The sequence below is a fragment of the Macrobrachium nipponense genome, chromosome 40, assembly GCF_015104395.2.
Source record: "Macrobrachium nipponense isolate FS-2020 chromosome 40, ASM1510439v2, whole genome shotgun sequence".
Taxonomy (NCBI): Eukaryota; Metazoa; Arthropoda; class Malacostraca; order Decapoda; family Palaemonidae; genus Macrobrachium; species Macrobrachium nipponense.
The window spans coordinates 30,151,145-30,175,957 of NC_061101.1; the positions used below are offsets into that span (position 1 = coordinate 30,151,145).

A 24,813-nucleotide genomic window follows, 5' to 3' on the forward strand; every position below is an offset into this window, starting at 1 on the left:
AATGCTCAGAATGCTAAGTGATAATAGTAAACGTGTTATGTGAATTTCCAAAATATAACTGTCCAACAGTGATTATCAACATTTGGAAATAATCGATGAGAGAAATTTTTGTCAAAATCTACATTTTCAATCTTCCAATTTTAACATTCATGAACTGTAATTTATCTGATAAAATATAAAAAATAAGTAAGTAATGAAAATACAAAACCCCTTAGGGCATTAAATAAATTTTTAAAAATTTAAATTGTTGGTAACTTAGTCTGAATTTTATTATTACTTTGTATGTGTGTGCACAAGTGTGTGTATTGAAATTAGTAAATGTATTTGTGTGCATGAATTCCAGTGTAAAAGCATATGCCTTTGTGCAGGTCTAAATAAAAAGAATTTTGTTTTCATTCATCACCATGCTGAATGCTGGGCCTGTGGCTTAAACTGTATTTCATTCTAATCCTTTGGGCCAGCCCTGTGAGATCTGATAGTTAGCTAATGTAGTGGTAGCTAGGAGAATGTCACTTAAGAATAGCATAAATATAAGAGAGATAGAGAGGCGCACAAAATTTTTATCTCATTGCAACTATTAAAAATTGCCTACCTGTTTCACATGTGGCGTAATCTTTCAACTTTCACCAGAAATTGAAGACTTCCAGTGATGTCACCAGCTCCATCCTCAAGAGAAGGGATTAACAATAGTCAACTCAAGGGGGCCAGTGATTAGATAACATCAACGAATGTTATATAACCACTGAAACAAAATACCGCTTTGAAGGTGGACCTCCAAGACTCTGGAAGCAGAGCACGAGTCAGAAAAAAGGAATTATAGGGAGAAAGAGGTCAGATTCCCAGAGCTGTCGCGGTCAAACGAAACTTCATTTTTCGATTCGTAGTCCTGATTGTTAAATTTATAATTGTTACTGTATCGTTCTAGTGTGAATGATGGAAGAAACTTGCACTGCTTCTCATTTAAATGCTCCTGAGAGACTGTACCAACTACTAATAATAAATAAAGCAAGAAATGATAGAGGATCTCTAAAATAAATGAAACTTAATAAACAAGAAAGATCAACACAAAAAACATTAAAGAGCTTCTCATTTTTATTATGTCATTGCATTTGGTTTGGTATTACTATATACGTAGTTTGTACTGTGCTACAACAATGGTAAACATACTTGTTACTGCTTTGAATAGGAGAACTATAACTTGTAATATTGACTGGTATCAACAGAATTTAAGAATCCTCCAATTCAAGCTTCTTGGAAGCATTGAAAGTTGCTTTTTGTATAATTTCTGATTTATTGATCAAACTTCATCTCTTGCAGCATAAATGTGTGCGGTACTACAAGGATTCCCCTGACAGTGTGATTTTCACCGATATATTCCAAGATCGATATACATATTGGGATAAACTGAAGGTATGAGTAGGGTTTCTGTTCTACAAATTCTTATGTTAATCAGGTATATATAACAAATTCTTATTTTGTTCATGAAACTTACTGTCAATATATATATAGCTGTATTTTCTGAAGTCCGAACAGGAATTTTAAAAACTTCCGACACACGCAGTGGTCGGCCAGGTGGTTAGTACCCATTCCCGCCGCTGGGAGGCGGGTATCAGGAACCATTCCCATTTTCTATTCATAATTTTTCTGTCGCCGGTGCTGGAAACACCTGTTTCCAGTACCTCCGTCTTAGATTTTGGAAACTTCATTGCCGCTAAGTATCCTAATTGTCTTTTAATTTATTTACTTGGATTTGTGGCTAGACATACGCTATCTTAAATTGATTTGAATTTGATTCATTTTTGCATAAGATATCTGAATCTAGTTAGGCTAGTTTCAGAGGGTGTTGTCTGCAAAGATAGGGTGTGGCTACCGAAAGCTTCGGTAGATCCGCACTTGGTATGCACGAGGGGTATGAGTCTTGCTTCTTTGTCGAGATTTGTCATGTAAGGAGTGTGAGACTTTGTCTAATTCCGTAGGAAGACGTATGATTCGTATGTAACGCAATTAATCAGTAAACATGTCTAATTCGTAAGGAAAACGTATGATTCGTATGTACGCAATTAATCAGTAAACATGTCTAATTCCGTAAGGAAAACGTATGATTCGTATACGCAATTAATCAGTAAACAAAAGTCAGGGTAGTGAACCTGCTAACCTTCCTGTAGACTTTTTTTTTGCCTAACCCTGTAGTATAGCCTACGGGTTATGAATATGTCTGCGAGAGGTGATCGCTCTCCTTTCATTGTTGTGAAGAGTGCTACTGTTATTGTTTCTCATAACCCTGTAATGTTGCCTCGGGCCCTAAACAGTGTCTGTAGAGGTTATTGCCCTTTCTCTAATACTCCTTCGATTCGTATCTTAGAATCGAAAGTGCTTGCTTTAGAGAGCAATATGAAGTGGCTAAGTGCAGTGACAGTGCCCCTTGTGTAGTGGAGTGCGTCAGATCGGCCTTATTTCGCCTCTAGGCCTGGACCTCTGCTTGACTCCCAGGACCCGGGGAGAGAGCATGTCGAAAGCCGAAGGAGGGTTACGAGGAACCCCCACCGATCTGGCGTGCCTTCGGCAGTTTCTGATGAAAATCCCCAGACTGCCTTAGTGCGTGCACGTGCACGAATCCTGAAGGATTGCTTCTCGTCCTCCGAACGCGTCCTCCCCGCGCAGGGGTTGGAGCTTTCGGAAGGACTCTCGCCTCTAAATAGAAGCTTTATAGAAGAGGACGCTCACGTCCTCTCTCTCTCGTTATGCGTTCCAGTGAGAAGTAAGAAGGCGAACGTCGCCTGATCACGTGTACGTCTTTCCACCGAGAAATATGAAAAAGAAGTCTTAGTAGCAGACGCTTTGAGAGCGGACGTCCGAGCTTTGTTACTGTGAGAATAAGAAGGCGTTCCCTCGCCAGTCGCCCTCGTATTCTCACACGATCAACCCTTCTCCTGAGACTGTTTCGTGCAGTCGGATTTCTCTCCGAAATGTATCTCGCTTGTTTGACGCCTGTCAGGAGCGTGACGCTTTTCTGCTCGCTTCTTTTGACGCAGCGGCTTGGACGGGACGTTCGGATGGACGCCAGGCGCGCACGGGTGCAAGCAGCGCGCACAGTGGACGCCGAGCGCAAGCCAGTGGTACGCCGAGCGCGCTCGCTGCTCGCCAGTGGACGCCGAGCGCGCGCGCCCAGCGCACGCCAGGTGTGTCGCCTGGCTGAACGTTTCTGTTGAACTCTTCTAGCTCTTGTTTACGATTTCGGGGGCCTCAAGAATTTTTACCTCTACCTTCGGTGATACCTTATACCTCACATGCAAAGAATGTGAAGTAAGCAGTGCTTCGGAGGAAGCTTAAAGTGAACAGACAACTTCGTCTTCGAAACCCAGCAAGACCTCGGGTTTCGTGAATTCAAGAGGTCTCTGTCAATATTATATTGCTTTTCGCAAAGGTGGATGGAGTTAAGGAAAGGACTTTGCGATAAGGCAGTTACGGGTTATGTAAAGGCTCGATGTCCTGCACGTCAGGACTCTCGGTAACGTCAGTAGGATTCTTGCAAAGGCACTCATCAAAAGACGCTCTTCAGGAAAGCGCAAGACAGGACTTCCTTTGCCATACTGCCAATAAATTTTAAGCTTTTAGCAGGCATTAGTTGTGATAAGGGAGAGGAAGCTGGTTGGAGAATTTCTCCTCTTCCCAGGACAATTTTGCAAGCTTTTTAGCCCATCTGAAGGGTTTTTCAGATGATGGTTTTTGTTAGTTTCTAGTCGGGACTACGCTCGCGAATTGAACAGCGTCGTTCTACTGCCGTAAGCCCAGTCTCTTAACAGGATTCTTGCCCCTTCCTCGTTTGAGGACAGGAATCGGAAAAATAAAATGCTCGACTTCCTGGATTACGTTTTGTCAATTCAGTGACTTTCCCCCATTGACAATATACTATCGTTTTTGTCAAGTGTAAGTGGGTATCCCCTCATTGACAAAATATCTCTTTGTCCCGTAAATGGGTTAGTTCTCATTGACAAAACATCTCATTAACTTGATATTGCGTAAGCGAATAAGCTCTTATTGCAAGATTCGGAAGAGCTCTCATTCGTCATTCGCAGACTCGTACAAGAAATAGACTGTAGACTACGTCAATGAACGCTTATGTCCAATAACCATAAGAAGCTTGAGCTGACTGCTTCGATTCTCTTAAGTTTTGTTCATGAAACTTGCCTGTCAGATATGTATGTAGCTGTATTTCCGAATTCAGCTATATATATGTCTGCCAGGTAAGTATGAACAAACTTATTGTGATATAATTTCATATTTTGCCTTGCGTTATTTTATTTTCTGGTTGGTTCAAGTCATATACGCTTGCTGTAGTTACCTCTTCGGATGGCAACCGAGAGGTCTATTGTCTATTTTAAGGACATTTAATCGTTACTCCCTGCAGCCTTCCAGGAGTTTCCGATTATCTTTTACCGTTGTATGGTAGTGTTCTGACGACACAAACGCATCTATATATTTTTAGCGTTTTCTGTTTCGCTTAAATAGCCCAGCTTGAGAGTCTTTCTGCTCAAAAAAATAACGGACCTATTTCTTCGTAGAATAGGGTAGCTGGCAACCCAGACATAAGTTAAGAGACGACATTCGTAAGCTGCTGGCTGCTGCTGTCACGCTGTGTCTGCAGTTCTGTCCTCCAGACTCCAGTCCAAGTGTCCCAACCGATCCAGTAACAGATCGTGCGCGTCATGCGCAGTATGTTACGTCTCTCTCTCCTGCGGGATTGACTGACTAATCGTATCTCTGTGCTGCCGGTTACGTCTCTCCTGCGGGATTGACTGACTAACTCTATCTCTGTCCTACAATCACGGACTTTAGCCTAAGATTGAAGGATTTCTTACGTGAATGAAATAAACGTTGCATTCCTTTTGCCTACTATGTTCAACAGAGTTATCTCTTAATCCTTTCGGTGCTCGTTACTGCACGGTATAGAACTACGAGTCTACCGCAACATTGCACTTTTATATGCTCTCCTGCTTAGGCAAGCGCAGCCTTATTAGGGAAGTAGCATACTCTGGGGAGGGAATGGATGAGCTTGCTGGGGACCATTTCCTTCCTGAAGAAGTTGTTTCCCGAATAGACTGCAATTCAGATCACAGTTTTTTCCAACCGGGAAACTGAAATATTATTCAAGATCTAGGAATGATTCTGAACATCTCTCAGTGCGTCTATCACCTGAGGTGATAGAAAGAAGGTGCCGGACATCTGGATAGGGTTTCAGATGTCCTGGATCTTAATCTGAAAGAAGTAAAAGCGATTCGGTAGTCCCTCCAGTCCTCGAAACGAGTTTTTGGGAACCAGTGGTCCAGATCAACTCTGATATTCCACAGCTCTCTCATATCTTAAGAAGTATCTTCTCTCGGTCCCTGTTCGAGTTTACGAGAAAGAGCCTATTATAACAACAGGCGTAGAATGTAACGATCCTCTAGAGGTTCGATATGTTGAGGACGAAGAGGCTTCTTCTTCTCTGCTCCCTTATTCTCGATCCGGGATCGGTACCATTAAATGCCATCCTATGATATTGAACGGGGATGGATGTTTAGTCTCTTTTCCCCTTTTTCAATCGCTTAGGAATGTAATAAGAGGATTTATGACGTCACAGGGAGCGACAAGGACGCTGATCGCCCCATGTTGGCCCTCAGGATCCTGGATTCACAGAGGTCACATACTTCCTAGTTCACTTTCCAAGGACCTTTCCGAGAGAGTCGTCTACTCTAACTCGAAAGGTACCTATAACCTCTCCGCTCTGAGTCTGACTACGTTCAGGCCTAGATCGAGATGTTTGACAGGATAAGATTACCGTCTTCCATTTCCGTCTGAAGAATGGGATAAGCTGGCAGTCACAACTATTAAAGAATACGCAAATATGTTGTTGACGGCCTTTGGGCTCAGAGATTTGCGTCTGTCAAACAATAAAGCCCTTCACGATCTTTGAGTTCTGTGGAATCTCGAATCTCGCTCACCATCTACTTTTTGTCTCACTGTTTTCTCGGAGTCAGACACTCGTGCGAGATCAGGCGACATATAGTAGCCCTGATTTCTTGTTGACGAAGTCGGTTGCGTTTATACACCCCCGATGATCGTGTAACATGAGACCAGGTTGGGCTGTCAGGCATTCTTCCTTCGGGACTGAATCGCCTTTTTGCTCCTCGCTCCTTTCTCCTGGCACCAAGAAAGCTCGAGTCAGGAGTTGATTCGCCTGACGACGTTGGGTTGCGTTGATACACCCCCAAGGTTTGCTTAGATTGAATCGCCCAGGCAGTCAGACACTCATCCTTCAGCGAAGAATAGTGCCTTATGGTCTTCAGGGTACAGCCTTGCTGTCCTTGATTCGTCTGACTGGTCAACTGGTCGGTCACCTGACTTTAGTACAGACGGACTGACTGTGCATGTCCAGATCGAAGCTTTCAATATGGAACTTAGACGTAGTCTGAAGTTCTTGATGTCAAAGCATTCGAACCTCTCTTACCTGTTAACTTCTTGCATGTGATCAGGAAGGCCTTCTTCTAACCACCCTAGATACGGACAAAGAGGGTTAGTGAGATTTTAAGCCATCGTCACAAGTTTTTGGCTTTGGAGAACACAAGGCGGTGTGCTCTCTAAGCCTTCTGTTGTGGCCTAAGAATGGAAACCCGTTTTTTGTCCTTGGGCCAGGAGCTTGGAATCAAGGATGGCACAAGTTAGTGGGCAGGAGCCAAGAGAGAGTCCTGTGCCCTGTCGGGTCTCTCAAGTTTTATCTACATAAAACTCAAGAAAGTCGAAGTCATTCGGGCAATCTGCAGTGTTTTTCCGAAAAAGACCAGACTGCCCATATCGAAGAACAGCCTGGCTTTTAGTGTTAAGGAGTTCTTTCAAAAAATGCTCCTTCATTGTGTTTGCACAAAGATTTGAAATCTTTTTATCTGAATGCTCACGAGGTGAGGGCGCGGCCTCGGAAGCATTTCATCAGAGCATGGCACTCAGCAACATCCTGAGTACCATGTTTTAGCGAAGCAACTCTGTGTTCACTTCACACTCCCTGCGAGATGTGAAGATGGCATATGAGATCTGCTGCTCGCTAGGGCCATACGTGTCTGCAGACACAATCTTGGGGGCAAGAAGTACCATCATCCTATCCTGTAGAAAATGGTTAGGAAGAGCTCTTAATTTAGTTGTTGAGTCGCCGACAACGGCGGACTTCTTAACTCTTAAGCCTTAGTTAACACACCTTAACTTTGGCATAGGTTGGTCAGGTGGTGATATATATATTTATATATATATATTTTATTTTACTTCTTAGCCCTCATGGTATGGTCAATATGGGTCTAGTCACATTGTGGTCACGCCCCCGTTGACAGATCATCTGGAGTGCACCAGCTTTATAGGTCTCTAACCTCGCTGGCAACTCTAGTAAAGCAGAAGCAGACTTGGGTGACAGTAATCACGAAGTCAGCTATGCTAACAGGTGGACCAAGATGTAAATCATCTGCATGCATTTGTTTCCCAAAATCCTTCTATTCTGTCCCGTTCCCACCTCCAAAGGTGGGATTCAGCTATATATATATCTGACAGGAAGTAAGTTTCATGAACAAAATGATATTGTTATGATACAATAAAGTTTGTTCATACTTACCTGGCAGATATATATAATCAAGTACCCACCACCTCCCCTCAGGGGACAGTGGAAATAAAAATTATGAATAGAAAATGGGAATGGTTCCTGATACCCGCACCTCCCAGCGGCGGGATAATGGGTACTAACCACCTGGCCGAACACTGCGTGTGTCGGAAGTTTTTAAAATTCTGTCGACTTCAGAAAATGACAGCATATATATATTCTGCCAGGTAAGTATGAACAAACTTTATTGTATCATAACAATATCATGTTAATCAGGCCTATGTAACAAATTCTTATGTTAATCAGGCCTATGTAAGTTAGATTTGCCTCTTCCCTGATAGTTGTATGCACTATTACTATAACACTTGAGCAAACGTATAACAATGATATTCAAAGTCAGTCATTCTCATACCATTGAATGGCATTACAGACTTCTCTGTAAAAAGTGACATGCAAACTAGGATGTGGGATAATACAGTAGGATGTCTAGCACTTTTCTGCCCCATCTTTGAATTACAGATGATGCTGGCACCCATTCACAGGTAGATTAACTTGTGTCAGAAAGCTAGGATTGAACCACAGATCCTACAGGCATTAACTTTACACTGCCATTCTTTACATTATACAAATTATAGTAACTTCTAGTACAGTGTACAGTATGTGAGTTAATGCATGTAAGGTTTCTAGTTAACCCTTTACTGCCGACTGGACATATTTTACGTCGACATTTTTGTCTCTCGGGTGCACACTGGATGTATTTTACGTCGACATACAAAAGTTTTTTAAAAAATTCGCGGAAAATACTTTTAGGCCTACCAGCCGAAAACTCTTGAATCACGCGCCTTGGAGGATGCTTGGAGTTTCACGGATCAAGGTGTTGTTTTGTTTACAATCGTCACGCAGGCGCGCAAGCGCGAATTTCTTTCGTACCGCACTAAAAAGTATATGTGACACATCTCAGAAATTATTTCGTCACTTTGACATAATTTTTGTACCATTTTAAATTAGCCGTTACATGGAGTATTATATATGAAAATGTGCGCATTTTTATGTAGAATACAACAAAAAAAATACTCATGATTGTAGCTTTTATCAGTTTTGAGATATTTTCATATAAATAACGATAAGTGCCAAAATTTCAACCTTCGGTCAACTTTGACTACCGAAATGGTCGAAAAACGCAATTGTAAGCTAAAACTTATATTTTAGTATAATATTCAATCATTTACCTTAATTTTGCAACTAATTGGAAGTCTCTAGCACAATATTTCGATTATGGATGAATTTATGAAAAAACTTTTTCCTTACATCCGCGCAGTAACTCTTCCGAAAAAAATCATACATGCAATTGTGGTAATGTTTGCACCTTTTAAAATTAGCCGTTACATAAAGTTTTATATATGGAAATGTGCGCAATTTCATGCACAATACAACTAAAAACAACTCATGGTTTGTAGCTTTTATCAGTTTTGAAATATTTTCATATAAAAAATGATAAGTGACAAATTTTCAACCTTTGGTCAACTTTGACTCTACCGAAATGGTCGAAAAACGCAATTGTAAGCTAAAATGCTTATATTCTAGTAATATTCAATCATTTACCTTCATTTTGCAACAAATTGGAAGTCTCTAGCACAATATTTAGATTTATGGTGAATTTATGAAAAAAATAACTTTTCTTTACGTCCGCGCGGTAAACTCAAAAATCATACGTGCGACTGTGGTAATGTTTGCACCATTTTAAATTAGCCGTTACATAAAGTTTCATATATGAAAATGTGCGCAATTTCATGTAGAATACAACAAAACATAATTGAAGGTTGTAGCTTTTCTCATTTTTGAAATATTTGCATATAAATCACGATAAATAGAAAAAAAACCACGTTCGGTCAACTTTGACTCTACCGAAATGGTCGAAAAACGCAATTGTAAGCTAAAACTCTTACAGTCTAGTAATATTCAGTCATTTATCTTCATCTTGAAACAAATTTGAAGTCTCTAGCACAATATTTAGATTTATGGTGAATTTAAAAAAAAACTTTCCTTCCCTCCGTGCGCGGATTCTCCGCCAAATATCTCCGAAATGTGTATGTCCCATTCTCGGAATATTTGCTTCCGTTTCATATTAGCATTTCATAGAGTTTTTATATATGAAAATGTCGCAATTTCATGTAGAATAAAACAAAAAATATTTGAAGGTTGTAGCTTTTCTTATTTCTGAAATAATTGCATATAAAAAATATATATATAAAAAAATTCGACATTCGGTCAACTTTAACTCATCAGATATGGTCGAAAACTGCAATTGTAAGCTAATACTCTTACAGTATAGTAATATTCAATCATTTGTCTTCATTTTGAAAGAAATTAGAAAGTCTCTAGGACAATATTTAGATTTATGGTGAATTTTGAAAAAAATATTTGTTTACGTCGTGTTACGAATTCATGCATTATTTTGTGATAATATTTTCTGTGTTGCTTTTATCGTTTTACAATGTGTTATATACAAAATGATTGCAATTTAGTGTACATTACAACGGAAAAAAAGTAACTTGTTACCTTTAACCGTTTTGCGCACAGCGCGATTTGAATACAATTATATATGAAATTTCGTTTTTGCGCTATCATATATCGCATTATGTATATATGATAATGATAATTTTTTCATTTCTGATGGTTGCATACTAAACTTCAGCCAATGACAAAAAAAGGAGCCAAAAATGAACTCTTAATCTTGAAAACTAAGCGCGCTGTGATTTTTTTGAAAAAAATATTTTTTTTCCGCTTCCAGCGCTCACTCCGAAACACCTCCGGCACACGGGAGACAATTTTTTTTTTACGCTTCGCGCGTTTAAAGGTTTTTTAAATGCTGGCCTGCTGCCACCAGTAGATGCAGCTGTAGATGGGTACCAGTGTTAGTGGGGAGTCAAAGATGAGGCAAAAAGTATTACCAATAAACTGCAGATAGATTTCAACCTACTTGGATGGTTCAGCCAAGCACTGCAGGAGTGCATTTCTCAACACGTCAGAGTTTACATAATTGCTATGAGAGCAAGTCTTACAATAACAAGACAAATTACACCAAAGGATAAACATTAACCATGTGTTGTAATACTGTATCTAATGCCTTAGCTGTACAGTACTGTTTTATTTAAAGTAGAGATAATAGGAAATATAGTCGACCACAAACTTTTGCTGAAACTTAACAATCAACCCCTGGTAAGTTTCATTCCTTTCTCTCCCAATATGTAATCATTTGTTACCTGTTACAAGGCCTAATTTTTGGTGATTTTCCTTGAAACCTATTCATGACTTAAAGCAGACGAACAAACTTGACCCTTTACCTTCAAGTTTGTCTTTGACCTTATTCTGCACATTAGCCAAATATGAAACTCATGCAAAATATGAAGTGTCTTTTTTACATATAGTATAGTTCGAAGGTAACGGCCAAGGTTAAACGGGTATTTGACTTTCTGACCCTTGAGTGTGGCCCTGTATTTGACTTTGCTCTGCACAAGGGCTTTCTAAGTGGAGTATGCATGTCATATATGAAGGCAATATCGTAAAGTTGAAAATTATGGTGAAAACTATAGTTTTGTGTAATCTTTGACCTATTAAGTATAACTTTGACATATCTACACATCAACTTAGTAGTCAAAAACACATGCCAAATATGAAGTCTGTACCTTATATAATTTAAAAGTTGTAGGTGGTTTCAGTTCCCTAGGTGAACAAGAATGCTCAAAGCTCCTGAACAACATAAGAGATCTTCCAGGATGAAGAGATGTCCACGTCTTTCAGACGTAGAACAAATCCCAAGGCAGCCCTGTAGCCTTTGATTGCAGATACATAGTCATTTATCTGTTCTGAGAAAGATTTGAAAATCCACTATCTGCTGAACAGAAGTTCCAAGTAGAGAGAAACTCCGTTGACAACACCAGTCACAATAGCCAGCCCACTTGCCCTGGTACACAGTTGATGAAGATCTCCTTAGGTAGCGGGACATTTGGGCTGCTGCCCTGCCAGAAAAACCTCTCACTCACAAGAGATATTGGACAGTCTCCAGCCATGAGGAGATAGGGACCCTAGTGATTGGTGGTACCTCTCCACATGAGGTTGGGAGAGAAAGTGGTGCCAAGGGGGAATCTCTCTCGGTAATGTTGAAAGAAGAGATAGAAGATCCAGAAACCACTTTTCTTGGCACCACAAAGGAGCCACTAGGGTCATCCTGAGATTCTTGGAACCCATCACTGTTCAGGACATGACGGATCAGGCAGAATGGGTTGAAGGTGTACACTTCTGCATTGTCCCAAGGATGCTGAAGGGCGTCCTCCGCTACAGCGAACGGATCCGGGACCACAAAATAATAGACCTCCATCTTCCTGTTGAAGTGAGTAGCGAAGATGTCTAATATGGGTTTTCCCCATCGATGGAATAGCCTGTCCACAATGTCCTGATACAGAGACATCCATATCAAGAACTTGACTCCAACGACTTAGCTTGTCAGACACCACATTCCTCTTGCCTGAAATGTACCTGGCCACAAGCTCCATCGAGGTGTCAGTTACCCACTGGTGCAATTCGACTGTCAATGAGTGAATTTGCCGAGACACCAGCCCCCCCGTTTGCTCACACGCTACCGCTGTACTGTTGTCCAACATCAGAATGATGGAGTGACTGACCACCCTCTCCTGAAACTCTAATCTCTGGTTTGATGGGAAAACTCTCGATGGTGCCATGTCTATTACCATTTCCAGGTAAAGAATCCTCTGTATGGGAAGAAAGTTGGATTTCTCCAGATTTATCATGATACCTAGGTTCTAACAAAACTGGAGAAGGTTCCTATCCCGAACCAATATTTCCCAGGAACTTTCCAAGACCAGCCAATCGTCAAGATAACCGTTGAATCCCCCGAGCATGACTCACGTCGACACTAGGGTAAAGACTTGTGAACACCTGCGGAGCTGCTGTCAACCCGAAGCAAAGGACTTTGAACGGGAAGATCTGATCCCCAAGACTGAAGTGGAGGAACTTCCTGGATGAGGGGTGGATGGGAATCTGGAAGTAGGCGTCCTTCAAGTTTATAGACAGCATAAAGTCGTTCTCCCTCACAGCTGCCAAGACTGTCTGGGGTGTCTCCATCCTAAACTTCATCTTCCCAATGGAGTGGTTTAGCATTGAAAGATCTATCACCCACCTCCAATTGCCAGTGGCCTTTGGCCCTAGGAAGACTTGACTGTAGAACCCTGGAGAAGGAAGTACAGTCAATCCCCTGTATTTGCGTTCTCACGATTCATGGACTCGCCTATTCACAGATTTTTCTGTGGAATTTATCTAAAAATTATTTGTGGGAGGACTTGCTCATTCCTTGGTTTTCCGACGCTTAATATTCCAAAAATTAGTTAGTGTTTTAATAATATCAATGAAAATGAATTTTTATGATACAAAAATGATTTATTCAAATATTAATATTTATTAATACTGTATTAAGTTTAATAAGATAAAATGATATTAAGTAATATAAAAATAATAATTCTCTCTCTCTCTCTCTCTCTCTCTCTCTCTCTCTCTCTCTCTCTCTCGCTCTCTCTCTCTCTCTCTCTCTCTCTGATAGTTGTGTTTTTGTATGATAAATAAATGATTCTAACTTATTTTTCAAATATGTATATTAAATGTAAGCAGCATAATATCAGTGGGGGGGGATCTAAGGAAGTAGGGGTCCTTCAAGTTTATAGACAGCATAAAGTCGTTCTCCCTCACAGCTGCCAAGACTGTCTGGGGTCTCTCCATCCTGAACCTCATCTTCCCAATGGAGTGGTTCAGCATTGAAAGATCTATCACCTGCCTCCAATTGCCAGTGGCCTACGGCCCTCTGAAGACTCGACTGTAGAACCCTGGAGAAGGAAGTACATTTAATCCCCTGTATTTGCGTTCTCAAGATTCACAGACTCACCTATTCACAGATTTTTCTGTGGAATTTATCTGAAAATTATTTGCGGGAGGACTCTCTCATTTCTTGGTTTTTCCGAAGATAAATATTCTCAAATTAGTGTATTTTGATGTTACTTTCATGAAAATAAATTTTTACGATCCAAAAATGAATTATTAACCTTCAAATATTAATATTGATTCATACTGTATTAAGTTTAATAAGACTAAATGATATTAAGTAATATAAAAATAATAATAATAGTAAGGTCTCTCTCACTGAGATGTATGTTTTTGTATGATAAATAAATGTTCATACGCAAACAAACCTTCGGTCTTAACAATAGGATAATTTCTAGCGCCTAGCTGGATCCAGCTAAAACGCAGATGAAAGCAAGGAATCTTGTGATATCTGGCAACGCATGAGTAAATCGGGTGAAGAGTGGTCAAAGACCAACCTACGCCACCGCGTCAGTCTTTTTCTTAACTGCCTGGGCAAGAGTTCTGGTTGACCTCTCTTGGCCGTTAACCGGTTCATTGCCTGTTTCGATTGTGTTAAGTGTGTGTGTGTGTGTGTGTGTGGGGCTGTTATTATGGCTGCTTCTGCTACTTCTTGGTCTCCTTGGAGGGGTTGCTTGCGCACTTTTTGGAGGCTCACTACCCCCTTCTGCAGGCTGGCCAGGCCCTCCCCCCTCCTCCTGGCCTCGTCTTCGTGGGTAGCCGAGGTCAGCCATCTTGTATTGCTCTGCCAGTGTCTGTGCTGCTTCTTCGAGTTGTAGGGAAGCCATGGCGACTACTTGCCCTTTGGACCGAGGGGAAGCTGTGACATCATCACCACTTGTGACGTCATTTGCCTGAAGCCGGGATTGACTTTGGAGCAGGTGAGGTCGGTGGCTCTGTCCCTGTCTCCACAGGATGCCTCACCATTGGAATCTACGCCAGCCTCCATGTTGCAGACGGTTTCTTGGCTGGACTTCTGGTCTGTGGTCATTGCCAAGATAGCTTCTGACAGGTCCCCCCGAAGGGTTGGTGAGTGCATCCTCACTTGCCAGTCTGTTGCAGTCCAGAGGCAAGGTGTTTTCATATATGGTTCACTTCAGTGTTAATTTATGGGCTAACCTTCTCCCGATTAGAAGAGACGAAGCTTTATCTAGGATAGAGAGATCAGTTGACACACAGTCCTTGCTGGCATTGAGAAACGGGGATCTGTTAGAGTCCCAATTTTTGTTTCCTCGGACCGAGCTGGAAAATGCAATAGACCAGCGCCGGGCTGACACCAAAGACAGACTGGTGCACCAGGCCGTGTCTAAGTTGGAGTCTCGTCCTCGGAGACATCTGGCTCCTCCCCCTCCCCCTGTCCAGCAGCAGTCAAGAAGATCGTCGCCTGGTAGGCCGTCAAGGAGTTCGATTTCATCAAGGCCTTCCCGTTCGACTCTGCCTAGGTCAGAGGACCAACATCCTTTTTGCTCTTGTTCCTTTAAGCCAAGAAGGGGCCCAAGGGGCAGAGGTAAAGGGGGCCGTCGGTAGGTTAGGCGCCTCTTCCTCTCCTGTGCCACGGGTGGGGGGCTGCCTGGTCGGCCATTGGGCCGAGTGGCAGAGTTATGGGGTGGAAAAGTGGGTGGTAGATGTCCTTCGTGGGGGGTACCTACTGGCATTCGACTTTTCTCCTCCTCTGTGGGACAAGCTGCAGCTCAGGAAGGCATATCCTCCAGATTTTCTGAAGTTCTTGGCTCTTCGGGAGGAAGTGCAGAAGATACTGGACAAGGATGCGATAGAGGAAGTGGTGCGTGCGTCTCCGAGATTTTAGTCACATCTTCTTGGTGCCCAAGGCATCGGGAGGTTGGAGACCTGTGATCGACTTATCCACCTTGAATCACTTCATCAAGAAGACACGGTTCAAGATGGAGAACCCGCGTTCAGTGTTGGCAGCCGTGAGGGAAGGCAACTTCATGCTGTCGATAGACTTAAGGGATGCTTACTTCCAAATCCCTATTCATCCGACGTCCAGGAAGTTCCTTCGCTTCTCTCTTGGGGACAAGGTCTTGAGTTCAAAGTCCTATGCTTCGGGCTGACAACAGCCCCTCAAGTGTTCACAAGGGTCTTCTCTCTCATGTCAAGTTGGGCCCATGCTCAGGGGATCCGTTTGCTGGGGTACCTCAACAATTGTTTGGTCTTGGCAGTTTCCAGGGAAAAGCTGCTGTAGGACAGGGATCGTCTACTCGGTTCTGTTTGGAACTGGGCATCATAGTCAACCAGGGTAAGTCAAACCTCGTACCCAGTCAAAGGATTCTCTACCTGGGCATGGTCATCGATACGACAGTTTCAAAAGTTTTTCCGTTGGATCAGAGATTGGAGAAGTTGCGAGTGGTGGCACGCGACTTTCTGTCGGAACCACATCAGTCAGCTCATCAGTGTCAGGTTCCTCTGGGAGTGATGTCTTCCCTAGAGAAGCTGGTCCCTCATGGGCGTCTTCATCTTCGGTCTCTGCAATGGAGACTGGGAGAATTCTGGTCTCTGGCGGGGGACTCACCCCTGTTAAAGGTTCCTCTGTCTCTGGAAGTGAAAGAGACCTTTGTTGGTGGTTGGACGGCTGGAATCTTTTGAAGGGTGTCCCTCTGCGTTCTCTTCCACCGGATTTCCTTCTGTTCTCAGACACCTCCCTCACAGGTTGGGGGACTCATTTAGGCGGCGTCATTGCATCAGGCATTTGGAGTTTGGAGGACAAACAGCAACATATCAACGTCTTGGAGTTGAAGGCAGCCTTCCTGGGTCGGAAGGAGTTTCGGGAGAAAGTGGAAGGTCATTCTGTCATTCTCATGTCGGATGACACCACGGTGGTAGCCTATGTGAACAAGCAGGGAGGCCTGGTTTCTCGTGAACTTAATGCCTTGACCGTCGAGGTTCACCAGTGGGCTGTCAGCAGTTCGGTAGAGCTCTCAGCCAGGTATATCCCAGGCAAACGGAATGTGGTCACAGACAAACTCAATCGTCGGTATCAGATCCTAGGCTCAGATTGGCCCCTTCATCAAGTGGTAGCAGACAAGCACTCTCTCTCTCTCATTTGAATTCTTTTTTCCATTGAAGATCACTAAATTTCCCTTGGTGGCCGCATTAAATTTGCCCATTGGCCACCGTGGCCACACTTGAGAACCACTGCTTTAGATGCCAGATGCCACAGATTCCTTGTATATACAATTATTTATTGTTTTTAATTTGTTTCCAGCTGGTGCCAGAAGATATATCCTAATGTTAAGACAGAAGGTATGTTCTGCATATGAACAATAAAATTTTATAGCCAACATTGACCTCATTCTGCTTATCAGCATCACTATATTTTGTTCACATAGATCTGATAACTGGGTGCAGAAAGTTTAAATGCTTTTAGTGGACACAAGTAGGTTAGGACTGTGCGGTAAATTAACAATAGTCTCTGGCTGCCAAGTGAACATCAGTTGGCTAGTGGCCACAGTCATAGGCTGAGTATTTTTTCTATTATATAAAATTCTTTAGTTCATTATAATATTAATATAATTTGTAGTTGGGGAATTATCTTAAAAAAGTTGTTATATTATTAAATAGGGTCTAGGAGAGACTGTAAAAGAAAAGGCAGTGCAGTTTATTAGTTTATATGCTGCAAATAATTTGTTAATTTGAGCTACTCTTGTTCAGCAAAAGAAATTCTTAAATACACATACACACCTCCAGATGATGACATTCATAGAAATCAATTTTGTGTCACGGTGCTGAAGGCAACAATGTCCGTAAGTAAAATGTTACCCGTATTGTATACTACATTGACGGAAAAGGTAAATGATAGTAATTACTTTAAAACACAACTATAATAATACTATACTTTACAAAAAGATATTACTTTTACATTTAAAAAGCATAAATAATTAATTTATTATGCTTTTAAAATGTAAAAGTAATATCTTTTGTAAAGTATAGTATGATGATAGTATTTTACATTTAAAGTATGAATCTCAACTGAGCGTTAATGAAAAATGCATTTTGCCTTTGCTTAAGGAACTCGCTAGTGCATTTGGTTGCTGTCCAAGTAGTGAATAATTTTTCCACCTCACATATTTCCCCTTTGCATATTATGGTTATCATGGTTTTATTAGCGTCACTTCTTTTTTAGTGCTATGTGACAGGATTCTACATACTTTACATAGCTGAAATTCTATTCATAGTTATTCATAATATCAGAAAACTGTATTCACCACTGTTTCTTTTGTTTTAGAATTTATAGGCTTACAAGCAATGTTTTTCTTAGCTGTAATGAGAATATTTGAAATGTGCAAATATAATTTTACTTGACATTGTACACATGAAAACTACAATGTGATAACAAAGTAATCTTTCAGTACCTGTTCTTAAGGTCCTTTGTTTCTTTTCAGACTGCTATTAAGATGTGTGTTCCAAAAGACCACTATGGACCATTAATAGAATATCTAGCCAAGCTTTTGGAGTTGAAGAACTTTGTGAATGAAGCTAACATACCCCCACTGTCCCTTCCACCACCTTCAAAGCCGAAAACACCATTATCTAACGTGAAACCACCAGACTCTCCAGAAGTTGTTCCACTTGACGATGATGTGTCTAGCACTTCAGCACCAGCAGCTGCAGAAATGCTCTCAGAAGCAGTGAACGAAGAACGTATTCAAACTATATCACCTCCAAATAGTGTATGTACTGTAGACTCAGCTTCTGAACCACCAGGAAGAGGTGGGGATACAAGCCCTCCTACAGTTCAGCAGATGGATGTAACCTATAATCAAGAACATGAAAAGTCCCCTAGGGGAGAATCTCCACAAAATACTACTCCAGAGCCAGAACCAAAGCCAGAATTTCAGCCAATCACCTACCGTGAGCAAAGCCCGCCTCCTTACCAACCACCACCATATCAGTCACAGTTCCATCCACCACCATATCAGCCTCCACAGGATGATACAGCATATCAGGAACAGAACCATAAACTAACTCAGCAAAATGATTATTATGCTGATGATTACAGAACAAAATCACAGGAAAAACTATCAGATTATGATCAAGATGAAATTTCTGAGGAACCTCTTGAATACACTGAACCTCCACCAGATTACCACCAGCAACATTTCACCATTAGTTCTTCAACATTTGAGCCATCAAGCTCAGAGCCATATGTGCAAGAAGATCCAAAGTCTTCAGTTTTATCAGAGGAAAGTACTGGTGGCAATATAGAGCCAGAGGATGAACCAGAAGTAGTCTCAGAATATCCTGAAAGCATTCCTAATGACCGATGGACACAAAGACTGAGTGAAACTATGCAACAGTCATCCCATCAGTCTCATTCCTTACATCAGCAGTCTTCTCATCAGTTATCACATCAGTTACATCAGCAGTCTCAGCCTCATCAGCAATCACAGTCTCTTCAGTTACATCAGCAGCAACAGTCTCATCCAATGCATCAGCAGCAACCATCTCAGCAGCGTCATCAGCAGTTGCAGTCCCAGGACCTATTGCAACAACAGTCCCAAGATTTGCATACACCTTCTCACTCTCAACATATGCATCAACAGCCTCAGTCACAACCGCAATCATTGCATCAACAGTCACAGTCCATCCAACATCATCAGCAGACGCAGCCCTTACAGTTGCATCAGCAGTCACAATCTTTACAACTGCAGCCTCAACCTTTACAGTTGTTACAAAATTCACAAATACATCAACCATCATCACAATCCCAACAGTTACATCAGCTTCATCAAGATGACTTACAAGCAATGGATATAGATGCACAGATTTCTCAGTCACAGAACATTTAAAAAAATTAATTTTCCTGGAGTCACAAGTTATTAACACTTTCATGACAAACTTTTTTTAGTTTTAGACTCCTTGAAGGTAGAGTATTGTACACTATTCTGAATTTAAAAATCATATGTATTTAAAAATTTTGAAGATAAATGTAGAGCAGGATAACTGAATTTTTTCTTGAAACAAAAGTGATTTTTTAGCACAAAACTATGATTTAAAGTACTCCTATTCATGAGTCTATAATCCCAGACATTCCATTCCCCCATTTAAAGATTATATGCTGGCTGCCTGGCAGTACCACACACATGCCTCTGGACTTTGCATTCTACTTCATTAGGAATATCACCTCTTTAGTTTAAATTATGGCTGCAAAGAAATGAGCAGGGGTTGTCTTGAAAAATTAGTTTTGTTTAAAAAAAATTTAGGTGTTAGATTGACAAAGCTATCATTTGCATCTCTAATCACAATTTAGGGGAAGGATTGAGCTGCTGTAGATGCAGTGAAACTAACTACTTTGTACATGAGGTTCAATAGCTTTTGGGCTTGAATTTAGGAAGGAACCCAGTGCTTTAATAAAGTCAAAAGCTTGAGCATGCAATAAAACAAGGATTCTGTATTTGTAAGACATTTAGATACAGAAACTAATGTGCAGTAGACCATATTAACCAAACAAAACAGTTGCTTACCATCACAGTTCCTGGCTCAGTGTATATTGTGAAAGAGTGCATGATTAAATAGAGGGACAAAGGTATAACCTGAAAGTGAAGTTTGTCATCAGTGGTACATTTGTCAAAGAATTTTTCAAAACAGAAATACTTGTGACCTGCACGAAGGGAAAGTTGGAAAAGAGAATTCTTGAAAGATGGCGTCTGTTGGCGAAACAACCTGATGGCCGTTACTGGACAAAGAAGACAATCTTCATTGGAAGAGGAAAGCATTCCAGGAATAGCAGCAAGTCCATGAACAAGCTACATTTTGCCAAAAGGCTGAGTCTTGGTAATGAACTTTCGGGGAAAATGAGAGCCAAGAAGACTACTTAAGAGATGGAATGAGAAAGTCTTTCCCAAAAGGGTATGAAGCTGGAGTGAGAAACTTTTCCCAACAGGGTATGAAGCTCTCAAGGCTAGGAGAAATGCATGTTTTTTGGGTCTTCGTACATTTGCCTTTTGGGTCGGATTCACCAAGTATCAAACCATTTCCACTTTCCAGTGAAAGGTAATTGGTAGTGGTTATGCAAGAGGTGGTAATGACTGGTGCTATAACATTTTAGAAGTCGGTCCCTCTGGGACTGGGCTGGTTAACCTCCATGCGTGACCTTAATTCTTAAACTTCACAAGGACCTGTCTCAGAAGCCCAGACATGGCAAAGGTCTAGACATCTAGGCCATTCGAGACCTGAAGCATGACATCCACTGTTAAAGAAGCTGTGTTTGACTAATGAGAGCAGTACAGTGGTATGGCATCCAGTGAAATAAACAGATGCAGCAAGGGCATTTATATCTGCTAGAAGGCCTTGCAGATAAAATCTGCATAATGATGCAGAATAAAAGCACCAAAACACCATTTGTGGTCAATTACTGATCAATTTCTGTTACATTAAAATGTACAAAAAGCTATAAAATCTGTAGACACAAGCTGTAGAGAGATCTTTTGTGAGAAAGGGAAGAAAAAACAAAAAACAAAGTAATGGGAAAGGAGAAAGGTTTGCTTAAATTGGCTTAGTCTAAGAAAAAGCTTTATAATCTCAAGTGTATGTGTGGTACTGCCAGTGAGCAAGTGGAGTCTTCTCCCTCATAATTAAGAATAGAGTTTGTAGAAATAGTTAAGACCCACAAACTTGGGCTAGTGTACGTTAATTGATAGGTTGGTAAGTTAAACACAATTTTTTAGCAAAATATTTTTGTAATGTAAAGTTTTTTAAACTTTGAGTATTTGTATTTCTGCGGGCCTTTGAATTTTATATTGATATAATGCTAATTTAAAGGAATTTCTCTTCTATATACCTAAGCTCTAAGACCTGTATAAAATTTGCCTATTGGATTCTCAACATATAATATAAGAACATCTTTTTCCATGTAATGCATTTATTTATTGATGTAATGCTCTTTTTGTTGCATTATAACACGGTATAATATTGTTACATTCAGCTCAACAACAATCGATTGTCCTGCATGAAGATTCAATGTACATGTGCATTGCCCCATTCCAGTATTTTCCAACATTTACTTCGCCTAAATATTAATTGGCTTTCACCATGCCCCTTTTTAAATTGTATTTAACTTAATTGTCACAGGCTTACACCATGCCCCTTTTTAAATTGTGTTTGAAATTATTTTCTAGATGCTTTACCGGAAAGCAGAATTGTAGTACACTACCTTCTGCCAGAACAAGGACATCAAAATTATTGCAATTTTTGATTAATTAGATAGGTTTTATGACGATTGTTGTACCAAACCTTGTGTCAATTATTTCAGCTTCTGAGATTAACATTTTTGTGGATTTATTTGGAAAGACTAACATTAGTGAATTGTGTCTTTTAAGGGTAGGAATTTTCATATACTATACAGTATTGTATTGGCAGATGTAGAATATAGTTATAAATAGTTTCATAATGTGGGTCAATGTATCCAAGGACGGTAATATGTAAGCAATATTTTTTATTGCATTTGCAGACCTATAAAATTTAAGTGAAATATATGTTGAAAACAGGAAGTTTAGAGAGGTTATGTATTTATTACCTGTGCAAAGTTGGGAGGCGGCAATGTCTTTACCTACCTCTGTGTGGGCTTAATATTGCTGCCGACCTGGGTAGTTCTCCTATTCCTTGCACGGTGGCAAGTTACCTCACTCTATGGCAGGTCTATGTAAGTGAGGTACTTGATGATAATTGTGGTATTGGTAAACCAATGCTGTTTTTAAAGAAAAGTAACTTTGTTTACAGATTTTACAGATTTAATTTGTACTATTAGAATGTTTTTTTGGACAATTTTTTTTTATATTAAGTTATAGTTTTAATGAATTTTAGTTATATATATATAATATATATTGTGGAAAAAGTTTTTCATCTTGATTATAGTTTTGATGAATTTTAGTTAAATTAATGTATGATTTTAAGCGCTGAATGACCATAGTTGCGCCAGTGCTTGGCAAGTATGCCTGAAATCTATTATCTGTGTGTGTCTGTGTACTATCTAGGAGAAGATTTTGATGAAATTTCAAGAAAACATTTTTTGAGTTATCTTTCGATACAGATTGAAGATTGGCTGAACTTTGTTCCATGAGTTATCTTTCCATGCAGACTGAAGATTGGAAAACATATATCCATTATAGAAGTACAGGATTTCTTGAGTTCAATGCTTCTTTCATGGTTACACATAGAACTACTGCATGTACATTAATGTATATTCATAGTATCTGTTGATAGTGCAGAGTTTTGTCAGGTGTTAAAGATGGAAATTGACTGAATAATTTACAACTGACCTGCTGTGGAATTAGAATAATTTATGTAGTGTAACAAAATACCATTCTTTATGGTACTCCATCAGGAATCTCCTAGAAAGTTGGTGTGTATGAAATTTTTTATTCTTAGAGCAAAAGTTTTGTGTACATATTTGATTAATCTTAGTTCACCTGTTCTTTCAATACTTACCTGCCACTTGTAAATTTTTCAATGCTTACTTTTCTGCCTCTTGTAAGAAAATTTACAAATATTTCAGGTTTGTTTTTGGATATTTGGTAAGGAAGTTAACACCAAAAATAAATACACTAATTTATTAGGGATTCATATCTCATGATGAGTGTCTTTATACTGTGCAATTATTGTGCATATACACTAATCTTTTCTGCCACGACCTAATTCTATATCAAGCCTATCCCAGTTGCTAAGTTCCACTTTTTCTGTAGATCTGGAGGGAATTTCTGTGGTAGGTTTCATAAGAATATCAGCAACAGCAAGGTACTGCCTGTGAAGTCTCTGCTTAAGGAACTCGTATAATTCATATTCTAAAGCCATTCGGTTCTTCAAGACAGTCCTCACTTCTTCACTAACTTCTTTGTATTTTTTGGGATTCTTGTTCACCATCCTTTCATTCTGAAACTCTGAAAACAGAAAAATTCACTTGTTAAATTTTGAATTATTACTCTAAAAAGAAGTCAGTGAAATTTCCAGTCTATTAACACAGGTTTCATTTTCCAGAAAACTAGACTACCAAGAAACAGGTGGCAAGGCTGTATTATTTATGTAATAATGCCGATTGTTTCTTCTGACAAGGCACTTGTGTGCTAACTGATGCAAAGCTCTCTTTATCATCAAATTGTTTTTTCCAATGGTAAGTTAAGTTTGCTTATTGGATTTCACCTTCCCTCATTTCCTAAATTACTGACATATTTTAGTTATAATTATAGTTGGTTCCAGGTAAGATATCCCCACTGTACAATTATCATTACTGTTAAATTGCTCTTAAAAATTATGTAGGCATACAATTTATATTTGTTCCTATGGGGATACAAGCACTATGCCTTTCATCTAAGGAGTAAACTTCTGTGCATGCACTGGGCCAGCCATATACTGACTAAACAAGGCACAAGCACCAGCAGGAGATGGGGGTAGGGTGATGCCCATTGGCAGCCAACTGACACTACCCATTGTCCTTCTGTAATAAAGTTCAGATATGTTTCTTGCAGTCTCTTTTTTTTTGCATGTGCCAACTGTTTCCTTTGTATTTTGATGTTTTACTATGAATTATTAACCATTCTAAGTGCATTCTTGTGTTATTGGTGCCTTTTTGTGCTTCTTTGTCTCGATGGAGAGCAGACAGGAACAATGTTGTGTTGAGGTTCATGGTTAACCTCGTCATTTTATGTTGCCTTTGGTGATAAATCAGCACTATATTTCTTGCAAAGAGTGCTCTTGTGATTCTCACTTCCCTGAATGTGCTGAATGGCCATCTCAATGAGAACATTACAGGAAAAGGAGGAGGAAGCCTAAAGCAGAGTTTACACTAGGCTTCACAGTGTTCCTCTTAATTCACCTCTGCCAGCATATGCCTGCCTACCTCAGTGATGTCAGTGTGTATTGCCTCTACATCACACGAGTGCTGTGAGCGGTAGCATTATTTTCCTGACAGCCACATATATCTCTATTTTTATATGTTAATTTTACATTCCATAGATGTTGATAATACTCAATGAAACAAGATTTCTTCTCACTTCCACTCCATGGTGATTACAGTATAATAGAGAACTGGATAACAGCTGAAAGGTTACTATTGATTCGTCGTCGGCGGATAGTCTGGGTCAGGCTTCAGCCATCAAGCTTGCCTTGATGAGTTAGAGATGTGGAGTGACACATTAGTCCTAATGAGCAGTTCAGTAGGTGTGGCTAACAAGTATTTGGGAGGAGTTGGTGATGAGTATTATGTATGTAGCACACTGTGAAGCCTTAGTGTAAACTCACCTTAAGAAGGGAACTTTTGT

At 40.3% G+C, this 24,813-nt stretch overlaps 2 protein-coding genes across 9 annotated transcripts in view; one reads left to right on the top strand and one right to left on the bottom strand.

Moving 5' to 3' along the window:
• Positions 1-22,055, top strand: part of LOC135212053 (MPN domain-containing protein CG4751-like) — a 73,066-nt gene extending 51,011 nt beyond the window's left edge. For all 3 annotated transcript variants that reach the window (XM_064245382.1, XM_064245380.1, XM_064245383.1), the window contains exons 10-11: positions 1,318-1,410; positions 17,944-22,055. In XM_064245382.1, the coding sequence (XP_064101452.1) occupies positions 1,318-1,410; positions 17,944-19,350 (1,500 nt within the window). In that variant the 3' untranslated portion in view covers positions 19,351-22,055. The remainder of the gene's footprint in view (positions 1-1,317; positions 1,411-17,943) is intronic.
• A 1,040-nt stretch (positions 22,056-23,095) lies between these two features.
• Positions 23,096-24,813, bottom strand: part of LOC135212056 (heparan sulfate 2-O-sulfotransferase pipe-like) — a 441,937-nt gene continuing 440,219 nt past the window's right edge. For all 6 annotated transcript variants that reach the window (XM_064245393.1, XM_064245391.1, XM_064245392.1 and 3 more), the window contains one exon: positions 23,096-23,436. In XM_064245393.1, the coding sequence (XP_064101463.1) occupies positions 23,171-23,436 (266 nt within the window). In that variant the 3' untranslated portion in view covers positions 23,096-23,170. The remainder of the gene's footprint in view (positions 23,437-24,813) is intronic.